The following is a 17,876-nucleotide window of genomic DNA, read 5'->3' as shown; positions in this document are numbered from 1 at the left end:
TTTGGCATAACGTAAATTTTAAAAATATTGCACAAATATATCTTTTTATCGGCAAATTATTTTTAGTCTTTGGTCTTAAATCCTAACATTATATATAGCACATTTGGCCTGTAGCAAATGCACTAATTATTAATGTTTTAAGCAGCACATAATAGTTTATGTGTGGGTAACAAAGTATAATACTCCCTGGACTTGAAGAGAAAGGAAGTTGTTCTGAGAGACATCAGATCTGGCTATCTGAGTCTTCTAGAACAGACTGAGCTTGTCAGCTGGCTGCATTCCAGTTCTGCAGGGCTGGATGCTTCTAGGCAAGAGAACAGACAGAAAAGCTGCATTGTGGGTGCCCCCAAGTGGGTACTCTCTGAGGTGCACACTGCAGAATCTCTGGCCAGTTCCACTAGCATAAGCTCATGTGTGTAAAGTGTTTTCTTAGACAAGGGAAAAGCTGAACATGTATGTGTTTTTTAGCATACATCTCTCATTGTTCTATAATAAAAACTGAACCAATATTTAATATAATATTCCAGGTTATCACAGATCATTTATTTCCTATAAAATATCTTAAAGGAAGGTTTACAAATTATGTCTTATAAAAACATGGAATAGAATAATGATAGACTTTAGTACCAGATAAAACATGACTTTGAAAATAACTTACTATGTGAACTTGGGCAACCACTTAACTTCCATAATCTACAGTTGCCTCATTTTTAAAATGAATATTAGGAGTGCCTGAAAATAAATTCACCTCATAAGATTATATGTGATATAAGACAATACATATAATAGGACAGAGCCCAGCACATTATAAGTGCTTAAGAAATACCATTTGTATTTTATTAATACTAATGTTATTAACAATATTGTTATACTTAATATACACGGTAATAAAATATATGAATTGAGATGTATCTATATACTGATGTTATAGGAGCTCCTACATACCTTTTTAATAAACTCCTTTATTATTTTAATCATCCAAAGGCAATTCTATTGTTTACAACAAAGAATTGAACAATTAATATGATGATCGTAGTGAAAAAGGGTGAAGTTGAATTATATTCTTCAAAATGGTAAATAGCATGAGAGATTATAAAAAGGAGAAAAAAAACAGGCAGTGGTAGTACACACCTTTAATCCCAGCACTCGGGAGGCAAGGCAGAGGCAAGTGGATCTCTGTGAGTTCAAGGCCAACCTAATCTACAGAGTGAGTTCCAGGACAGCCAGGTCTACACATGAAATCCTGTCTCAGAAAAAAAAATAAGAAAAGGTGAAGAAATGTTACAATTTACAATAGAATAAAGAGATACCACAGCTAAACATAATTTTGTACTAGACCTTGCATTAGAGGTGGATAATTCCATAAAGGGTTTGGCTAAGATAACTGAAATATGCATTGTAGAGTGGATAAAAGTAATGTAATATTTCTTGAATTTGACACAATACTCTGATTACATGAGAGAATCTTCTGGTTCTTAGGAAACATATGCAGAAATATCAATAGGCCCAATGCTTATTTTCATATGGATTTGGAAGTAAGCATTGATTTGAAAAATAATAAGAGACTCTTCTTACAGTTACAATAAAAAAAAGTCTATACATGCCAGTAAGTAGTCTAGAGGCAGAAACAGAATAATCACCACAAGTTGAGGCCAGCCTGATCTACATGGTGTGTGTGTGTGTGTGTGTGTGTGTGTGTGTGTGTGTGTGTGTGTGTGTGAGAGAGAGAGAGAGAGAGAGAGAGAGAGAGAGAGAGAGATACAGAGAGAGAGAGAGAAAGACAGAGACAGAGACAGACACAGAGACAGAGACATGTTGTGGAATAATTTTTTGTACACTGTGAAGATGTGTCATTCAGATTGGTTTAATAAAAAGGTGAACAGCCAATAGCTAGGCAGGATTTTGGGGCAGAGAGGACACTGGGAAGAAGAAGGGTGGAGTATAAGGAGACATGGAGGAAGCATGACATGTAGAAGATGAGGTAAAAAGCTACAAGCCAAATGGCAGCAAGTAAATTCATAGAAATTAGTTTTTTTTTTTTTAAATTCTAAGAGCTAGTTAGAAACAAGCTTAAGCTATGGGCTGAGCTTTCATAATTAATAAGAAGTATCACCGGGCGGTGGTGGCGCATGCCTTTAATCAGCACTCAGGAGGCAGAGGAAGGCAGATCTCTGTGAGTTTGAGGCCAGCCTGGTCTACAAAGCGAGATCCAGGACAGCTAGGGCTGTTGTACAAAGAAACCCTGTCTCAAAAAACCAAAAGAAAAAAAAAAAAAAAGAAGAAGAAGAAGTCTCCATGTGGTTATTTGGGAGCTGACAGAAGGGACAGAGAAAGACTCACTACATATGGTGTCCAATAGCCAGGCATATATTTCCACATAAGACCTGAGAAAGCTTTAGAAAAAGGTTTCAACCACACAAAACGGAGCAAATGTGTCTCCCTAGGCCCACAGTCTCTCATGCAGGCCACAGTACAGAGACATCTCCCAGCCGCAGCTGAGCTGGAGGCCTGCGCTGCCAGTTCACCATGAGCTAAGCTGAAAGGTGCTTAAGATTTGGTCTTGAAAAAACAACAACAAAAAGATTTTGCTTATGCAGACAGAAAAGGTTACAGATACACAGTAAAGCAGGTTCAGACAGAAAAAAACTCCAAACAGGTTACAAGTGTGTTTAACAATGTACATAGGCTTAAGGGGGGGGGGGGAAGGATAGACAGTCATAAAAAATAAATAAGTAAACAGTTTTAAAATAATAAAGTCTTTAAAGAAAGAGTAGAGCAGTAACTTTAAAAAAAAAAAGAATAAGCCACGCAGAGGTGGAAGTACACAGGGAGTTTGGATCCTGTATGCTACTGTGTCCCCTTTAAATTTTTTGATTGCTGATGAACAAACAATAGCTGCTGAGAGACAGTGGATTATGAAAAATGCTAAATTAAACCAAACTATATATTTTTAAATGCTAATGAAAAGGGAAAAATAGGCTGCTAAGAAACATTTGATTCTAAAAGCTGCTAGACTAAGCCGACCTATATATTTTGAAAATATCTTGACTTCAAAATGGAAGCCAAAAGGTATATTGCTTTAGGGGAGAGGTTATGCTTTTATTTCCAAGGAAATGATAGGCTGTAGATTCATTCCAGGTTGATATGCATCAGGCTTGATTAGGGAAGACCTCCTGAAAATCTTGGCTACAGACTTAAAAAATGAACCTAGAAAAACTACAAAACATGCTCAAACATAAAACAAAAAATCATCTTTGGCTAACTTGTGTACAACACACAGTCTATACTTGTATTAATACAGACATACATGTTACCTATAAAGTTTATGTATTTTCAGAGCAAGGGGATCAGACACCAAGAAAAATGATGGCCCAGGTGATCCAGCATCCAGAACAGCTTCAAGGCTGCTGGCTGAGATGGTCCACCCTCACAAAATACTCCAGCCAAGACATAATTATCCTGATTTTTTTAAGGTTTCCCCTAAAGATGCCAATGCCCCAAGACAACCGGAAGCAGTCTAGAAAAAATAACACCCACATTCCCAAAAGATAGGTTATGGATGTTTGATATCATTTAAGAGACATTGGTTACATTGGTAATGGTCAGAAGAAAAGCTGAACAGAGGAGATTAGATTCAGGGATCTCATTCTGAAAAGAAAAAGGGGGAATATAGAAACGATAGGATAAAAAGGTAGATTATTGAATCTTCTTTTAAACTAAAACAGCAACTACTAGTCTTAAATTTTTTACAGTGGTATGGATTTTTGTATATTGATATAAATTTAAGGTTATTTTTATTATACTGTATATATGTTTCTACTCTTGTTTATGATATTTTTAATATTGATACTAATTTAAGGGGGTTTTGTTATACTGTATATATGTTTCTGCTCCTATTTAAGATATTTTGTATGTTGATACAAATTTAAGGTTATTTTTGTTAGAACATACTGTACCTACATTTCTATTCTTGTTTAAGGTATTGTACATATGCAGCTTATTTAACAATGTAATGTAAATTTCTAGTCCTTGAAAGTTATTATTACAAACTATTTAGGATAATAAAGAAATGCAGGTTAGTAGTTAGTCACCTATTATAACCAAACTTGTAGTCATGTCAGATATGTTTTCAAGGTCAAACAGAAATATATTTTAGATAGACAGGTGGTCTTCAAAAATTTCAGAAATCTACATAATATGGCATTTAAGATGTTTTAATAACATAATGCTTTTCATGATAATGAGACACATCTGCTCTTGGCAGCACCAATCTACTTCAGAGAAGATGATGGGCATCAAAGAACTTCCATATGGAGTTTGTTTCCTTTAAGCAAAAGCCAGGCATTTGGGCAAAGAAACTGCCCTTGCCTCAATTGCTGACAGTATATTGTCCAAACTTGACCAGCAGGATGCAAAAAACTAAAAATAAAAAAAAAAACTGCCCAACTTTGCCAAGACAAGGTAGGACAGTCCTTCAAAATTCAAAATTTCCTGCTTCTCCAAAATGTTTGTCAGCTGTTCTAGGCCTGTAGGCCAAAGTTGGATTCCCCCAGAGTTACAGAAGAACTTTGGATGACTGTCCAGGCAGCCAGCTATTTCTGTCATCTCTTAATTTTGGAAGTCATTTGCTCTACACTTTCTGTTTACTCAGGTAATATTATATCCTTCTCAGGTCTTTGATGAGGTTGAAGACTAGATAGTTACAGTTACAGTTCTCCCTAGTCATGATAGAAAGTAAATTAGGTACAAAACTCTGGACTCTTCAGGAGAGGGCAGCTGATAGAGTATTTTCTCTATTTTGCCAAATATAAATGGACTGGATATTGTAACTGTAATTCTTACGTGATAACTGTTTTTGTTGTATATGGTTTTAGTATGTTAAAGTTAAAACCTTCCTTTTTTGACAAAAAGGAGGAAATTACATGGAATAAACCTTCTGTACACTGTGAAGACATGTTGCTCTCGTTATTAATAAAAAACTAATTGGCCAATGGCTAGGCAGGATTTTTGGGGCAGAGAGAATGCTGGGGAGAAAAAGGGTAGAGATGCCAGGAGGTGCAGAGTGAGCAGGATGGGAAATACGTACATGAAGGAAATGAGTCTCGGGACAGCACATAGATTAACAAAAATGGGCTAATTTAAGTTGTAAGAGTTAGTAACAAGTCTAAGCTATCAATTGAGCATTTATTAATTAATATTAAGTCTCCTTGTGGCTATCTGGGGAGTGGCTGGCAGGACAGAACAGTCTGCCAACAGATCTGATGTCCAATTAGAGAGCTGTTATTACTGCCAAGATATGCCTATCACTACTGCAGCCTTAAGGTTAGTTTGCCATGCTGGTCATTGTTGTGGTTCATAGGTGCCATAGCTGGGTAGGACTGTTGGTTACTTCCCTTCTTTGGAAGCTGGCATGGTGCCTTCTGGTACCATGGAAGTTAGTCCTCAGGAAGGAGGCCTTCAGGTCACTTCCACTTCAGGGGCCTGCTGGGCCCTGTGTCTGAAGTGCATGGTATCTTCAGCAGTAAGGTCTTACCTTCCACCTCTGCAGGCACCTGAAGGCAATGACAAAAGGCTACAATGTTTTGGGAGTCTCTTGGACAACCCTGACCAACAACTCAAAAGAGGCCATCTCAAGACAAATGTCACATGTTCTCTCTATTCTGAGGCTCCTGGCTCAAAATCTTTTTATGCGTATATATCCCAGAGCAATTGCAGAAACCTGGAAAGTAAAAGGAGACCATTGCTGGGGTGGGGGGGGGTGGGGCAACAGAGAAGGGAAGAGCAGGGTACAAGTGATCTGAATGGACAAGCCAAGTTCTAATTAGGAAAGCAGAGAGACAAATACAGAAGAAGAGAGGAGGGTAAAAAATTAACACAGGTAAGTCTTGTGTGAATATATGGATGGACGGACGGACGGACGGATGGATGGACGGACAGACAGACAGAATTTAAATGAATTTTTCCCATTTGGGCTGGCAATGCTACCACCAAGAGCCAAAGACAATCAACAGGAACCTCAACATCAGGCATGAGTTACATATAATTTTTAAAAGATTACTTTACTTTTTTTTTTTTTTTTAAGAAAAAAGAAGTTGGTCAGATATCAAAGCATGTGCCAACGAGGCCGGGAGTCAGTCTTTTGGCAGGCTAAAGATGCAAATTAAATAAAAATGCTGAGGCAAGAGATCTCTAGAAGGAATTAGAAAATCTCAGGGGTAAGGCTGTTTGTCTAGATAACCTGGCAAGAGCAAAGAGAGACGTGAGGGCGTCTGGTCTGATTTGAACCTTTCTCTGCGGTCACCCACACACACACCCGGGTTCTGGTGATTTGGGTTTTTACCCTCTCTCTGCATTTTGGCAGTGTGTGTTCAGATTGTATCCACACGAGGTAACTGAAGACACTGCGTTCTCTGGGAATTTAACCCAAGCAAAGCAGACACAGTTACAAGGTTCCTCTCAAAACCCAAAGTGCCCTGACTAAGCCTGGTCTCACTGTCCCCTTGGAGTTCACGTCATCACTTGTCTACCACTGTGGCTCATAGCTGGGGCACTGTACAAATGTAAGGCCCATAACGAATGGCCCATCTCACATGACGGCGGCTAACTCAACAGCCTGAACTCCAAATCAAGGCCCCACCCCCACCCCTTGATTTGTGCTTTCATAGTAATATTAATGGACCATATATGGGATCAGACAAGAGCATAATATCTTTTTTTGTTTCAAAATGCTGCTGTAACAAATTGTCCCACTTGGTCACTTACAACAGCACACATTTGCTAGCTCCGTTTTGGAGTTCAGAGGTCTGACAGGGATCTCAGCACACTAAACTCCATGTGTTGGGAGCACTATGCTTCTAAAGACTGTACAGGAAAATCTATCCTGAGCCCTTTCTAGATCCTGGAAACTACCCACAATTCTTGGCTAGTGGCCACTTCCTAATTTTCCTTGTAACGATTAGTGGAGTCTTCCTCATGCTGTGTCCCTCTAACTCTGCGTCCATCCCCACATCCCAACTCCCCTCTGCATTGCTTATAAAGATTACACTGTGCTAATCCAGATACAAGAGCATTTCCTCATCTCAGTGTCTGTAACTTATTCTCCTCTGTGAGGACCCTTTAATCGTGTGAGGTAACACAGTCACAGGCTCTGAGGATTGGGACATAAACATATTATGGAGGAGGGAGAACTGAAGGGACATTCTACCTACCAAAAGGACCCTCCATGCCAGCTGTGGTGGCTCTTCCTGTAATCCCAGTGTAGGGGAGATGGAGGCAAGAGATTCGGGAGTTCAAAGTCAACTTTGACTACACAGTGAGTTCTAGGCCAGCATCAACAATATGAGATTATGTCTTTACAAAAGACCTTCCAAAAATTGATCTAAAGAAGTTGTAGAGGGAAAAAAAAAAAGCCAGGGGTGGTTGCACACGCCTTTAATCCCAGCAGTCAGGAGGCAGAGGCAGGTGGGTCTTTGTGAGTTTGTGACCAGCCTGGTCTATAGAGCAAGATCCAAGACAGCCAGTGAGAGGACCAAGCAGATGCCATAACAGACTACTCAGTCTTCTCTCAGAGATCAGGCCTCAATTTCAGTTTCCTGAGACTGAGCAAGCAGTTTCTAAGAGGGCCATGAACAAAAGACAATTAATCACTGATGTCTCTGTCAGCAGGGACAGGAAGATAGGACACATCAAGCCTGGGCCACTGAGCCAGCCCCCACAGTCAGTTCATCATGCTAGACCAACCAGCCTCTACATCAGCTCAAGGACAAAGCCTAGGACTTGTTCAGGCCTGCCCCAAAATTAATTAACTGTAGCCCTGACAAACCCCCAACTAACCCTAGCCAATTACAAGTTACGAACATGATCACCACTTGCATAAACCAATTTTGAGTCTGTTCCTATATACTCTATAGACCCCAAGACCCTCCCCTTGCTTTATCCCCTATAAAACCCTGCCCCATGGCTACTCAGGGTCTCCCCTGCTCTGCTGCTGCATCAGATGGATGGAGAGGCCCAAGATAACTCAAAATAAAAAAGACTCTTTGCTTTTGCATCTGATTTGGTCTCTTGGTAGACTTTGGGGGTCAGGACTCTGGGCACAACAGCCAGGACTATTATATAGATAAACCTTGTCTCAGGGGGAAAAAAGGCAATAAATCCCTTTATCTACCCTAGAGCTACAACCTCATACTGTTGATGTTGGCAATGGTGGTGGAAAAGGTGAAGAAAGGTAAGGAAAGCATGGTATGCCTCTGGGTGAATAAAATGGGAAAGGACTTAAGTAATTTAATTGGTCGTTTAATTTAGGGGTTGGAGAGATGGCTCACCAATTAAGAGCTGCTCTTGTAGAGGACTGATTTCTGCTCCCAGCACCACATAGCAGCTTACAACAATCTGTAACTCCAGGGGATATGGTGCCCTCTTCCGGCCTCCTCAAGCACCAGGCATATATGCAAGGAAAAACACTCATACATGTAAAATAAAAAACAAATAAATCTTAAAAAAAACATTTAAATTAAATTAAAACAAGTCTAAAACAGCAGTTTTCAACCTGTGGGTCTCAACCCCTTTGGGATTCAAATGAACCTTTCATAGGGGTCACCCAAGACCATCCTGCATGTCAGGTATTTACATTATGAGTCATAACAGTAGTAAAATTACAGTTATAAAGTAGCAATGAGAATTTTATGGTTGAGGGTCACCACAACGTGGGGAACTGTATTAAAAGGTGGAAGCATTAGAAAAGTTGAGAACCACCGGTCTAAAATATAAACATTGTCAGATTTTTTTTTTTTTTTTTTTTTTTTTTTGGTTTTTCGAGACAGGGTTTCTCTGTGTAGCTTTGCGCCTTTCCTGGAACTCACTTGGTAGTCCAGGCTGGCCTCGAACTCACAGAGATCCGCCTGGCTCTGCCTCCCGAGTGCTGGGATTAAAGGCGTGCGCCACCACCGCCCGGCAGATTTTTTTTTTTTTTTTTTTTAAATCTTTTTTTTTTTTTTAATTTTTTATTTATTTACTCTATGTATGAGTGCTTTGTCTGCATGTACACCTTTATGCCAGAAGAGAATATCAGATCCCCCTAGAGATGGCTGTGAGCCACCATGTGGTTGCTGGGAATTGAACTCAGGACCTCTGGAAGAGCAATCAGTGCTCTTAACCTCTGAGCCATCTCTCCAGCCCCAGATTTTTTTTTTAATGACTTGAAGAAATTTTGTTATTGGAGTTGTTTAGGGGGCAGGGTAGAGGGAGTTGTTTTGGTTTAGTTTGGTTCTTTTTTTTGGGGAGCGGGGGAGACAGAGTTTCATTGTGTTACCTAGGATGGCTTCAAAATGATGAACTCAACTGATGCTCCCGTCTCCATCTCTCAACAGCCGAGACTATAGATGCACAACACTGCACACTGTTATGAAGTTTCACCGATCCTTTCAGCATACACTCCCACTGGGATATGTCTGTGTTCCTTTGCTGACATGAGTTCTGGTCGATGAAGTTGAAAAGACTCCCTTAAATGGGCAAGAAAGACAGAATCTGGCCAAAGAACAATGGGGAACAACTGATAATATTTGCAATTATGTAACATGTGGTCACCATGAACCCACACACAGACACATGAACACCAGCCATTCTCTTGAAATGACTGATTTGCTATGTAAGCAAAAAGAGGACAAAAAGTGTTTTTCCCAAATTATAATGTCCTCACCCAGACCTTCTCAAATCAAAGTCTTTAGTTATTTAAACACTTGGCTTGCTGTATTTATTGATCGTAAGGGTTCATCTGACAGTTTTCTACTTCAAGCTTTTTTCTTTTTTTTTTTTCAAACATTTAAAATGTGCATGTGAGGTAGAGTCCTCGCCTAGGCTTGATCTCCAGTACTGGTAAAAGTTAAAAATCTTGATCTTGCCTATTTCAAATCAAGGAAGCAATTTAGGCAAAGCTCTAATGTAACATAATAAATGAATCCAATTTATTATGAATAATAATAAATAATAAATGATGATTCCACTTACACATCCTATTTTGCAGAATATATTTTCTTAATGCTTTGTTTCTGAAAAATATACTTTGGAATTATATATGCATAACTACTTTGAGCTCAGTTACCTGACTTGAAGATGTGCCATAAGAAACAAAGGTAATTATCAAAGTGCTCAGATTAGAAAGTCTTAGAGAGATGAGATGGGCAGTGTAAAGTTTGATATTATCTATAGAATGGATAACTTTATTTAAATTAGTAATGGGAAAAGGGGCCAGGAAAAACATGGTTACTTGGACACCTACATTCACATGCTGCGCGCGCGCACGCACACACACACACACACACACACACACACAGTTAAAAAACATTTTAAACTAAAAAAAAAAAGAACGCTCTCAGATGTTTTGATTGTTATAAAAATTTTCATCTCATGGGGCTGGAGAGATGGTCCAGTGGTTAGAGCACTGACTGTTCTTCCAGAGAAACCGGGTTCCATTCCTAACACCACATGGCAGCTCACAACTGTCTGTAACTCCAAGATCCGACACCCTCACACAGACAAACATGCAGGCAAAGCACCAATGCAAATAAAACAAACAAATAAATTATTAAAAAGTTTTTCATCTCTGAAGCATATGTTAAATATTCAAGTCTTCTAAAAAAAATAGATGGTTTTGATTTCTTGAGGGAGAATGGGGACTTACAATAACAGTTGATTTTTCAAAACAAAACAAACCCACTGAAATTCATGTAAAACCTCCCTGTATAGAAAATAATTCTAGCCAACACAGAGATAAGAAGCCATATGTACAGACACATGATATTTTCAAACAAGGATAGCCTATCCTTACATATATTAAGAGTTTGAATGTAAGTTGAAGAATATTAAATAGGGCTACTGCCTAAAGTATATCCAAGTGCATCACCAAGACCTGAACTTTAGGATTCATTTAGTCATGTTAACCTTTTTTTCATTAATGCAAGCACAATAAAGTATTATGTTATTGATCACTGTGAATTATTAAAATATCCCTAATGTACTGGTTTTTACATTTTTAAATAATCCATTTTTACTATAACATATCAAATAACAGATAGATGGAAACAAAAGATTAACAATTTCTGTATTCTTTCTCAACTTTATTGTTCAATACTCTACTGACTGCCCAAATTAATTAACTGATTAGTAAGCCAAGCATTTTCTAAACTGTGGATACAGCAATAAGCACAACAAAATCTCTGTCTTTGGGGACAAATATTCTGTAAGAACCAAAAGAGTAAGCAATAAATAAAAAATGAAGAAAGGGAGGTGCTGGAGAGATGACTCAGGTTTAGAGTACTTCCAGCTCTTCTAGAAGACCAGAATCTGGTTCCCAGCACATGTCAAGTGGCTCATATAACTCCAGCTCCAGGGGATCCAATACCCTCCTATGGCCTCCATGGGCACCCTCACACATATGGCATTACAAGCATACACACAGACACATTAATAAAAATAAAAAAATAGGAAGCTGGAGTGATGGCTCAGTGGTTAAGCAAGTACATTTCTTGTTCTTGCAGAAGACCCAAGTTTGGCTCCAGGTACCTACATGATGGCTCACTACCATCTGTAACTCCAATGCCAGGGGATCTGATATTCTTCTCTGACCTCCTTTGCTACCAGGCATACAACACACACATATATCTAGGCAAAACATTTATACATATAAAAGAAAAGTAAGTATTTTAAAAATAAATAAAAATAACTTTTTTTAAAGATGAAAAGACAGCCAGGTAATAGTGGCACAGACCTTTAATCCCAGCACTCAGGAGGCAGAGGCAGCCAGATCTCTGAATTCAAGGCCAGCCTGGTCTACAGAGTGAGTTCCACGACAGCAGGGCTACATAGAGAGACCCTGTCTCAAGAAAAAAAAAAAAGGCAGATAAGTAAAGGATCCAGGAAGTCCTAAGAGGTAACATTTGAGCAAAGACATGAATAAAGTGGGAAAAAGAGCTAAGCAGAAGAAAGGTATTCTAAACATAAGAAACAACAACAAAAATTCAGAAGCCAGTACATAAGAAGCAAAGTGAACAAGGAGCCATCTTCTTATCCCTTTATTAAAACTCTGCATTTACCCTGTGTAGTTGGAACTACCCACTAGATACAGTTAAATTCATTCATTCTATTTATTTTAGATTTCTAGGGATTTTCAAAGCATTAACTTTTGAAAGTGATTTCCATGGTTCCAAATTCAAGAATGCAGAGCAGGTATTCGAAAAGTCTTTTTTCTGGAGCTGGACATAGTGAGTTTCAAGATAGCCAGAGCTATGCAGAGAAAATCCATCTCAACAACAAAGTTCGGTTTCTGTTCTTGTTTCCTCCAACCTACTATTTCCTTCATAGATAACTATGAATCTCCTAGCAGTTCATTGTAATCCTTGGCTACACAGTAAGTTCAAGGCCAGGATACATGAGACCTTGTCAAGAAGGGAGGGAGGGAGGGAGGAAAAGAAATAAGAGAGAGAATGAGAAGAAGGGGGACAGACAGAGGAAGAAAGGGAAGGAGAGCGGAAAGAAGGAAAGAGGAGAGAAAGTGAGAGTGGGTGTGTAAGAGAGTGTGCACACTGGTAAGAATGTGGAGAGACTGGAAACCTTGTAATTTACTGTAGAAATATAAAATGGTACAGCCACTATGAAAAACAGTGTATCACTTTTAAGTACAATTATTATATGATCCAGCAGTATTTTGTGGTATTTGTCCAAAGGAATTCAAGGTGGAGACTCAAATGGGTAGTCATACACCTGTGATCACAGCAGCATTATTCACAAAGGCCAAGAGGTAGAAGCAACCCAAATGTCCGCCCCCAAGGAATGGTTAAACAAGTGTGATACATACATGCATATATACATGGATATTATCCAGCCCTACAAAAGAAGACCATTCTTACACATGCCCCAACCTGGATGAACTATAAAGACATCTGCTATGGGAAAGAAATCGGTTATTAACCAGGTGCTGTGGTGCACACTTGGGATCACAGCACTCTCAAGGCTGAGGCAGGAGGATACAAAGTTCTATGCCAGTATGAACTATAGGACTAGATCCAGTCTCAAAAGCACAAAACATGAACTTAAAAAAAAAAAAAAAAGGGTATGCTGTGAGATGGCTCAGTGAGACAAGCTGCTTGCTCACCTGTTGGTGTTTTTTTTCTCTTTTATTTGAGGGACCCGCCACCCAGCTTCCAAATAAATTCACACACGGAGGCTTATTATTACTTATGAATGCACAGCCTTAGCTTGGCTTAAGTTTCTAGCCGATTTTTCTTAATTTATCTCATCTACCTTTTGCCTCTTGGCTTTTCCCATTCTCTTACTTCTGTATATCTTACTCACTCTTTTTTCTTTTTCTTTTTCTTTTTTTTTTTTTTTTTTTTTTTTTTTTTTTTTTTTTTTTTTTTTTTTGGTTTTTTTGAGACAGGGTTTCTCTGTGTAGCTTTGAGCCTTACCTGGAACTCACTCTGTAGCCCAGGCTGGCCTCGAACTCACAGAGATCCGCCTGCCTCCCGAGTGCTGGGATTAAAGGCATGCGCCACCACTGCCCAGCTATTACTTTTATTTACTCTTACTTTCATTAAAAGAAACAGCAGCTAGTTACAAAAAGACAAATAGTGTATGACTTGTATGAAGGACCTAAAGTAGTCAAGTTCACAAAAACAGAAAGAATGGTGATTGTCTGGGGCTGGAGAGAGGGCCACGGGAAACACCATGACTTAACCGTTATTCAGACAGAGGAAATTATATTTTTATATTTAGGAATACATCATATACATACATGAATTTGAAAAGGGGAGTATGTAGGAGGGTTTGGAGGAAGGAAATGGGAAAGGAAAACTATGTAATTATAATCTCAAAAAAATTTTTTAAATCTGTAACAGCCATTTATCTGAGACATTCATCTGATTTGTTCAAAGTTACCAAAAATAGGTGCTGAATGGATTTTAAAGAATATTCAGACACTTCTTAGTCCAAAATTATGGTACATTATAATCTCTTAATTCTTCCAATTGTAAAAGTGGAAGAAAGCCAAGCGCAGTGGCAAATGCCTTTAATCCCAGCACTTGGAAGGCAGAGGCAGGAGATCTCAGTGAGTTGGAGGCCAGCCTGGGCTACATAATTGCAAAGCACTGGAATGCTTATTTGGTAATCCCAGTCTTTCCAATCAGGCCTTCTTTCTAAAGAAGGATTAACTGTCTTTAAACATCCTTTTCTGGGTCCTTTTAAAGAAATAATCTCGCTGGATGGACTGGTGGCGCAGACCTGTGATCCCAGCTACTTGGAAGGCTGAAACAGGATCACGGGTTCGAGGCCTGCCTGGGCAACTCACCCTGTCTGTAATAAAAGTGAAAAGAGGGTTGGCTCGTAGCTCTGTGCCCTGTCTGGCGCGTTCAAGGTGCAAGGCTCGGTCCGCAGTGGCGGAAAAAAGATGAAACATTATCTTCACCGCTAGTGACACTAACAACGCCGGGGGGCGGGGAGAGGGTGCGGGTCGTCTTCTGCGAGCCCTCTTTTCATTTCCCTGCCCGCCAGCCGGCGACCCGAGCGCCTGTCACTGTCTTCCGCTACCGGTTACCAATAAAGTTATTACAAAGTGACCTTGAGCGGCTTTCCCCCGCCTTCTCCATCCGGGTGCTGCGGCGGGGATAAGAGCCGTAGCGCGCCTGCGCGCCCAGCCCCACTGCTTCGACCTCTGCCGCCGCTGTTGTCCCCGCCGCCGCCGCCTCGGGAGGTAAGCGGAGGTAAGCGGAGGGCGCAGGGCCGGGGCGGAGCGGGCCGCTGGGCCCCATCCACCGGGCTTGCACCTCCCGGGCACGCGGCCACGCCGACGGCCTTGCGCGGGGGCCCTCGGGGCCCGGGGTGGGAAGGGCAGGCCCCTGGGGGGACGCTTGACCTTAAGCCGCGTTTTTTCACTCCGCAGAGAGGAAGCGGGAGAGGAGCCCACGTCGCCTGTCACCCACATCCGCGCCGCCGCCGGGAGGAAAGATGTTCGCCTGCGCCAAGCTCGCCCGCACCCCCGCTCTGGTGCGTAACCCAGGCCTCGGCCCGGCGGACACGCCGAGGGACCGGCTCTCCTTCACCCTTGCCCCGATGTCCTCCCCTCCCTCCCTCCCTCCCTCCCTCCCAACCCTGGGGCCCCGCAGACCGGCCCCCGCCATGCGTCCCCCGAGGCCCGCCAGGCCCGCCCGGCCTAGGTCACTGCCTCCCTCTTCCTCCTGGAGCGCGCCCCTCCCCCACCTCCGGGGCCCTGGGGAGTTGGGGTCGACGCGAAGGTCGGGGTACTGGGAGTTCCGAGGGTGCCGCCGAGGCCTAGTTGCCTCTGCAGCGCTCGCCATGCGTGTCTGTCTGTAGGTCAAACTTGGCCGCTGCAGAGGGAGGGACTTTGCTTCCCTGTGTGGGCGGAGGAAGGTGGTGGTGGGGAGCCCTGACGCTTTCTTTTGAGAGACTTTTAAGTGAAAGCCAGAATCTGTAAAGGATTTGTCCTAGGGAATCAGGGCCTGGTTCTGAAGGGATTTTTTCCGTGACCTTAGTGTCCGTGGACAGACACTCAAGGGCAGAGAGGCTAGAATGCAAGATGTCCTTATAGTGAGAGCATGTCACCGATTGTTACAGCTGCCATCGAACTGCTTAAACTCTAGTAAATTTCTGATTAATAGGCATTTAGGAATATTTTGGAAATAGTGGGAGCTCTATTAACTGCTGAACTATTTTAAATGACAGCATTCAGAGTGACACTCCTAATATTGTTGGCCCACGTAAACTGACTTGACTTACAGCATTACACTTACTGAAACTTCCACAGCACCGCCAGTCACTTTTTAACTAATTGTTCTTAGGATTTTAATTCACAAATAGATTAGGTAGCAGGTTTTACAATTCATTAGCATGAAGTCGTGTTGGGTTGGCTTTGTGTATTCAAAAGGACCAAACAGCCAAGATAATTGTGCAGATAAATAAAAAGCTCTGCTCGTTTTCCCTTCTGCTTTCTCCTTTAGAATTTATGGTTGCAAGAAGACTCCTCTGTATTCTTTATACTTGAATTTTTTCCTTTCCTTCCACTAATAGATCCGAGCTGGATCCAGAGTTGCATATAGACCAATTTCTGCATCAGTGTTATCTCGGCCCGAGACTAGGACCGGAGAGGTAAGTACTGACAATAGAAATGTACAAGTTTGTTAGAGTGGAGGGTGAATATAATGAATGAACGGCTCCAGGGTAGTCTCTTTCCACCTCTATTAAACAATATGTAGAATGAGAGCCACTGAGAGGAACTCTGGTGGCCAAGACAGCCTCCTGAATTAGCAAATAGATATTTTAGTCGGCATTTATATTTAAGTCTGTAGTTTTGAGTTATCTGTATTTAAGATTAAAATAGTCATGACTATCAAAAAGAGCCTGCTCTGTTGAAAAATATACTCATATATTCTGTTTTATAATTGTTAACAACCTAGAAGGTGTAGATTGTTAATTATCTTATACAAGATAAGCATTATTCCAAGTTCTTGGTTTTCTTTTTCATTGTGCCATGCAATTATTCATTCACACCAAGCTACAATATAAAGAACTTACTGTTTTGGCAGTATAGTAGTTAATAGATGTGATTATTGATTGACCTTTGCCTTATTTCCTGTTCCCAGGGTTCTACGGTATTTAATGGGGCCCAGAATGGTATGTGTCAGCTGATCCGAAGGGAGTTTCAGACCAGTGTAATCAGCAGAGACATTGACACTGCTGCCAAGTTCATTGGTGCGGGTGCTGCAACAGTAGGAGTTGCTGGGTCTGGTGCTGGTATTGGAACAGTCTTTGGCAGCCTTATCATTGGTTATGCCAGGTAATCACTTCTGCCCCAGAGTACGTTAAAGAAACCAAGGCAAGCTGGAATTGGAAATAGGAAAGTAGTGGAATAATAGTAACTCCTTTGAGGTGCCTGTTGTGTGTCTTGCATTATATTTTGTGACGTGTGCAGTAGTCACTTAAAGAGGTGAGAAGGTTGGGGCACAAGCCTGTAACCCCAACCAGCCAGGAGAGGCAAAGGGATCACAAGTTTGAGGCCAGCCTCAAGAATCCAGGACCCCTCACAATGGGTGTAAACTAAGCACTTATATTTGCATGCAAAGATGGCTCCCTAACTTTATGCCACATGATCAGGGGTGGGTTAAAAAAAAAAAAAAGATTTTGAGAGACAGAAGCAAAGTAGTGGAGGGCGATAGCACCTCCATAGAACTTTGTAGTTTTCGAAGATCATACTGGTTATCTGATTCTTTATCATTTACCAAATGCTGATGTTAAGATTTAAAAGTGACAGTCACCTTGTTGTGTTGTGTCTCTTCTAGAAACCCTTCACTGAAGCAGCAGCTCTTCTCATACGCTATCCTGGGATTTGCCTTGTCTGAAGCTATGGGTCTCTTTTGTTTGATGGTTGCTTTCTTGATCTTGTTTGCCATGTAACAGAAATTACTGCCTGAAATGTTGGCATTCATAGTAATTACGGATGTAATTCTGTGTATCTGACTGTGACTCCAAAAACTGTAGTGCTGGTGTCATGGAAATGTACGTTATTTCCAAAGTCATTTCATTAAAGATGAAAACTTTAATTTTTGCTGTGATTTATCTAATTTTGGGTCATCATAAAGATGATACATTGAGGCAGATGGTTGTCCAGGTCAGAAGAAGGTAAAGCAGTTGCCCTGGTTTTGAAAAAGTGCTGCATGTGATTTTTATGGGAATTTTGTTATGTAGTGTTTTGCAGAATGTAATTTATGGGGTTTTTGTTTCTTAATGTAAAAGAGAAATATTTTAGTTCTTTGAGCTTCTTTGAAATATGATTAATACTACATCTATATAGTTTTGTGTTTTTAAAGGTAACC

At 40.8% G+C, this 17,876-nt stretch overlaps 2 protein-coding genes across 2 annotated transcripts; one reads left to right on the top strand and one right to left on the bottom strand.

The window, feature by feature from the left end:
- Positions 1-1,674: 1,674 nt before the first annotated feature.
- Positions 1,675-14,971, bottom strand: LOC143272891 (uncharacterized). The gene is made up of 4 exons (XM_076569696.1): positions 14,339-14,971; positions 9,311-9,500; positions 8,325-8,462; positions 1,675-5,719 (listed from the first exon to the last, which is right to left on the bottom strand). The coding sequence occupies exon 1, from the start codon at positions 14,969-14,971 to the stop codon at positions 14,561-14,563; it is 411 nt and encodes a 136-aa protein (XP_076425811.1). The 3' UTR covers positions 1,675-5,719; positions 8,325-8,462; positions 9,311-9,500; positions 14,339-14,560.
- Positions 14,930-17,603, top strand: Atp5mc3 (ATP synthase membrane subunit c locus 3). Its single transcript, XM_006972447.3, has 4 exons — positions 14,930-15,033; positions 16,075-16,152; positions 16,647-16,840; positions 17,343-17,603. Exons 1-4 carry the CDS (start codon positions 14,995-14,997, stop codon positions 17,455-17,457), a joined length of 426 nt encoding a protein of 141 aa, XP_006972509.1. The 5' UTR covers positions 14,930-14,994; the 3' UTR covers positions 17,458-17,603.
- Positions 17,604-17,876: the final 273 nt, after the last annotated feature.

Source organism: Peromyscus maniculatus, chromosome 4 (genome assembly GCF_049852395.1).
Source record: "Peromyscus maniculatus bairdii isolate BWxNUB_F1_BW_parent chromosome 4, HU_Pman_BW_mat_3.1, whole genome shotgun sequence".
NCBI classification, from domain to species: Eukaryota; Metazoa; Chordata; class Mammalia; order Rodentia; family Cricetidae; genus Peromyscus; species Peromyscus maniculatus.
This window is presented reverse-complemented; position numbering and strand designations above follow the sequence as displayed.